The 4,653-nt window shown below is 35.7% G+C and overlaps 1 protein-coding gene across 1 annotated transcript; it reads right to left on the bottom strand.

Annotated features, from left to right (window-relative positions):
* Nucleotides 1–1,646: 1,646 nt before the first annotated feature.
* Nucleotides 1,647–3,863, bottom strand: LOC146450125 (uncharacterized). Its single transcript, XM_085100716.1, has one exon. The coding sequence runs from the start codon at nucleotides 3,861–3,863 to the stop codon at nucleotides 1,647–1,649; it is 2,217 nt and encodes a 738-aa protein (XP_084956842.1).
* Between the last annotated feature and the right edge of the window lie 790 nt (nucleotides 3,864–4,653).

Here is a 4,653-nt window from a genome sequence, read left to right on the forward strand (position 1 = left end):
GCCAGGCAGGAACACAGCCGCAGGCTGTGTTTCTGCCTTGAGTGGAGCTCTTATTTGTAGGGGGCTTGCCGTCAAGGATAGTCTGGCTAGACACTACAGGAGCAGGGCTAACAGGCCACATGACTCGGGGGTGCCTTACTTAAGTCATGGGGGGGTAGGGTGGGTCAGAATTTGACACTTAATGCATTTTCTGGCTTGAGTGAGTATAGGTATGGCTGCATTAGTTTGCTCTGATTTCAATTGCAGACTACATGAAGCTGTCAGATTGCCTTGAAGACATGGAACATAAACACAAGACTCAAGTTGGCTGTTGGATGGCAACAGTTTGCGGTGTCACGGTAAGTTTCCAGCAAACAGGGGGATTCTAGTGGACAAGGCATTTTAAGTTGTGCGCCCGGTTTTCATAAAATCAGGTATATATCTCTGGTGAATGATGGGTTAGCTGGTAAATTAATTCTGCAGCTGACTGGAATGATGTCATGTAGTGCCAGAGGCCACCTTAAAGTGAACAAAAGTTGGATTTTCTTGAAATATATGCCTGGAGTTTTGAAAACGAGTGCAAAATTTAAGGCTGGGAGAGTAGTTATAGACTTGGGGGTACCGGCGCATTCACTCTCTGCGTTCGTCTTTTGCGCCCATATCGCTTCGCTCCCCCAAGTCTACAACTACTGCGTCCAAAGATGCGTCCAAAAATAATCCAATAAATTATTACAAATTGTAATCCACAGCTGAAATTCAAAAACTGTAATCCAGCCGCTGAATCCAGAAGTATTCCCGAAATCCAACTGCTGCAAGTCTTTTGATTCATATAGTTCTAAACTTATTGGAAAACTATATGTAATTCATTTGTTTTTTTATATTAATGGTGCGTTTAAATATTCACAACCGGAAAATCACAGTAGCGTGACTTCTCAGAAAAACAGGAACTTGATGATGTCATACATAAGGGACTTTCCCGCTGACAGGTCTAAACTTGCCCTATTGTTTTCAAGTCATATGACAGTCGTATGATTCTCTCAACCAATCACAATCTTCACAATTTTGCTTCACAATTGTGAAATTTTTCAGTGAAACACATAGTCATTTGTGAAATTTTTCAGTGAATCACATAGTCATTTGTGAAGTTGATGAGTCAAGATGCCTATTTCTCAGAAACAGTTAGATCAACGCTACGAAAGTGTATGCAACCACATAATGGATGCCAAAGACTACACAATACAGCATTTAAAGCCGAATATTCAGCTGGATATCCCATCATTTTATACTAATCTTGGCAGTTCCAACCTTGAGCAATTGGAAGCGGAGATGGATGTCATGGAAGAGGTTCTTAGCCAGTGTCGCATTGCCATCAAAAATGAACAGTCGCGGCGCTCACTGCAAGAGCAAATAATCCTATTAACGGAGAGACAAACTCGAAAAGATGATCAAAAACGGAGATTTAAGCTGTCAAGAAGAGCAGCTAGATTGGTGGAAGCAACGCCATATCCTACACCACCAACACGTCAATCTTCAATTCCACAATGATTTTGAACATTGTTGGTTTTATGACACTTTAAGCTTGAAGCAGAATGTTAGATTTTGTTTTTTTAACGACATTGCTTCTCCACAGGATGGATACTGATATCTAGAAAAGTGAAATAATGTTATCAGTCTATTTTGTAATGACCGTAAGCGTAGCTCGTTATGCCATTTTCATGTATGAATCTTTTATCGTCGAAGCAAGATAATGACACTTTGTTTATCTCGTAACTCCCAAGTTGATGCTTGTTGCTTCGAATGGTTTTCATTGTGTGATGTAGTTGTTTCTTATTGAATAATACATCTTTATAATTAGCATGTTTGATTTCTTTCTTGATCACAACCTTTTTAATTCCTTTTGCAGTTCGCCCACATTTCTTATTGTCTTTAATGTATGAATACATTTTGGATCTCAATCCAATGAATTCTGTAATTGGAATGCCTGCTGCTTCATCTTTGAATTTTCCAATAACTTTCTTATTCTTATTGCTATAATATATGCTTTCTTGTGGATAATCACTGTTATCAAATAAATGTTTATCTTTCCAAAAATCCAGATAAACATCATCTGCTTCAATCTCATATGTCAGGCTGTCGGTGTCTGTAAATAAGAGTTTCGCCTTGTCGTCGTATTGGCGTTTGATATAATTGTAATGGAAGTTGTACATCAGTGTTTTACTCAGATCAAGAATACACATTCCAACATATGCCGGCCTGTTGAGAGTTAGTGTTTCCTTGATTTTATGCACAGCCACTAAATTTTCATTGAATATTTTACTGCTTACAAAAGTTGGTTTGGATGTTAGTTTTAATAATTTTTGTTTATCAGTCACAAGTCTGATATCCTCCCGCTTTCTGATATTCTCCATTGTTTTACCAAACACTGAATTATTCATTAACTTGAAAAAGTCTTTCTCAAAAGCATTCTTTGCTTCAGTTCGTTTTTGTGTGTTGAATTTAATATACTGTTTCAACCATGGACTCTGATTAAATGCAAGAACCCTATGAATCTTCGTCAGTTTCAACCCCAAAGACAGATATAATTGAAGGTTGCGATAATGCAAGACATACTTCTCTTTGTTTGACAAAGTTGGAATAAGCTTGCGAACTAACCCAGTTTGGATATTAAATTTTGCTGCAATCTCTTGACAATAATCTGACAGCATATCTTTTGTCACTTTGACCTGTTCTGCCGCCAATGGATAGTCATTATGAAGGTCATGAAGCTCTTGAGGATATTCTAAATCGACCTCCAACATTAATCCTTTTTTAGACTCATCATTATACTTGGATAAATCAAGCTTATTGATCTGATTGTCATTCAACCATTTGAATCCTCCAGTTGGTAGATATTGTGACATTGCCCAACCATATAGATTATTGGCATCTAAATACATGATATACTTTGATGGCGCCTTATCATTGTATTCAGTCATGTATTTGTTATTAGCCTCTCCATATCGATTAGCAATGTAACTGATACCACCACGCATGCCTTTTTCAATGAATTGAAACATATCAATATCATTCATGAGCTCAAGTTTGATTCCAGTCATTTTCAACATTGCATCCCAACTAAGACCAGGTGACGTGAAATAGTGACACGGATCCAATTTGTAATATTGTTGGCATGTTTTGCGGAAATTTTCAAATACATCAGATAACAATAATATGTCCGATTTGAGATATAAATCATGATACTCTCCCATTGATTTTAGTTCAAATTTGGACCACACATTTTTAGCATGTTGATAATCTTCATCACTGATATGCTCATTATTTATAAGGCTGAAGAAATCTTCTTTGTTTGGCAATTGGGTTTCATTGAACTTTTCAAAACTTTTCATATAATCATAAGGATAAACACCTTTCTTTGTCATTAAACTGAATTTCTCATTTTGAAATACTTGTTTCGTATATTTGAATGCTTCAGTAGGCAGATTATTCACTAAATTGCTCAGTGATTGATTCATAAACTGGAAGCTGTCAATAAAAGTCAAATGATTGCCAACCATGAATGCCATATATTTCTCAAAGTTGTTGGGGATAACATTTATATTCATCTGGCATTCTTCCCCCTTTTTGTTGATATATGTTCGATTTTTGATGATTGCGCCCAGTTCTTGCACAATAAAATGACTATCATAACCCCGCAGATTATGAAATATTACAGGTATTTTATCTGATAACTGGAGATTCAAATTGCAATCTTGATGAGCTGATCCTCTGTACTTACCAGTCACATGGCAATGATCTCTGACTCGAATATCAGCTGGTACATATTGTTTATCGCAAATATGGCATTTGTCAGCTTTGTGGAAACTATCTTCATCCTTTTTGGTCATTTTTAATGGTTTTTTGAATTTGTTTTTTATAATCTTTTGGCAATAATTGACTTCATCTAACATGTCCTCCATGAACTTATAAACAGCTTTCTCTCCTCTGTAAATTTTGACTGGTTTTGTATATTTATCATTGTAACAACAAACAACTTTATAACCGTATCCACAATCAGTATGCCGCTGATATTCTTGAGTATATGATTTATCATTTGATTGCTGGCATCCTTGAATTTGTTCAGTAATGGCTTCAAAATCAGCGTAAATCACAAATGGAACTGGTAATTGTTTATGATAATTTTGAAATGTAATTTTGGATCCAGCTTTTGGCATTTGAATAGATTGTTTCCCATTAATTAGTAAACAAATATTTTTATGACTTGTTAAGACTTCTTCTGAACTAAAACATTGCAGACAATACATGCAAAAGTGTTTCCTGGATTTATGCCTTGTTTGATTATACATGAATTTGTTGAAATCCTTAATTAAACAATAATGTTTGACTTCATCTTTGGTTATCAGCAGCAAATTCATGCAAGACTCAAACTTTTCTTTGGAAATATAGATTGGGAATGGTTGTTTTTCTTCATACCCGAATACATTGATTGTGATATTATTCTGCTTCTCAATTTTGTTATATTGTTTGACAGAAACTGGGAAATCAATGCCCGTGTAATCCAAATTGGAAACATATTTTTTATCAGTTTTTTTTATTCGCTGTGGATCTTTCTCTTGTGGATTTAGATATCTGATATGACACCAGCGAAAACATTCATCATCATAATTTTTCATGTTA

This window comes from Pavona decussata, unplaced genomic scaffold, assembly GCF_977016875.1.
Source record: "Pavona decussata unplaced genomic scaffold, jaPavDecu1.1 SCAFFOLD_506, whole genome shotgun sequence".
In the NCBI taxonomy this organism is placed as follows: domain Eukaryota; kingdom Metazoa; phylum Cnidaria; class Anthozoa; order Scleractinia; family Agariciidae; genus Pavona; species Pavona decussata.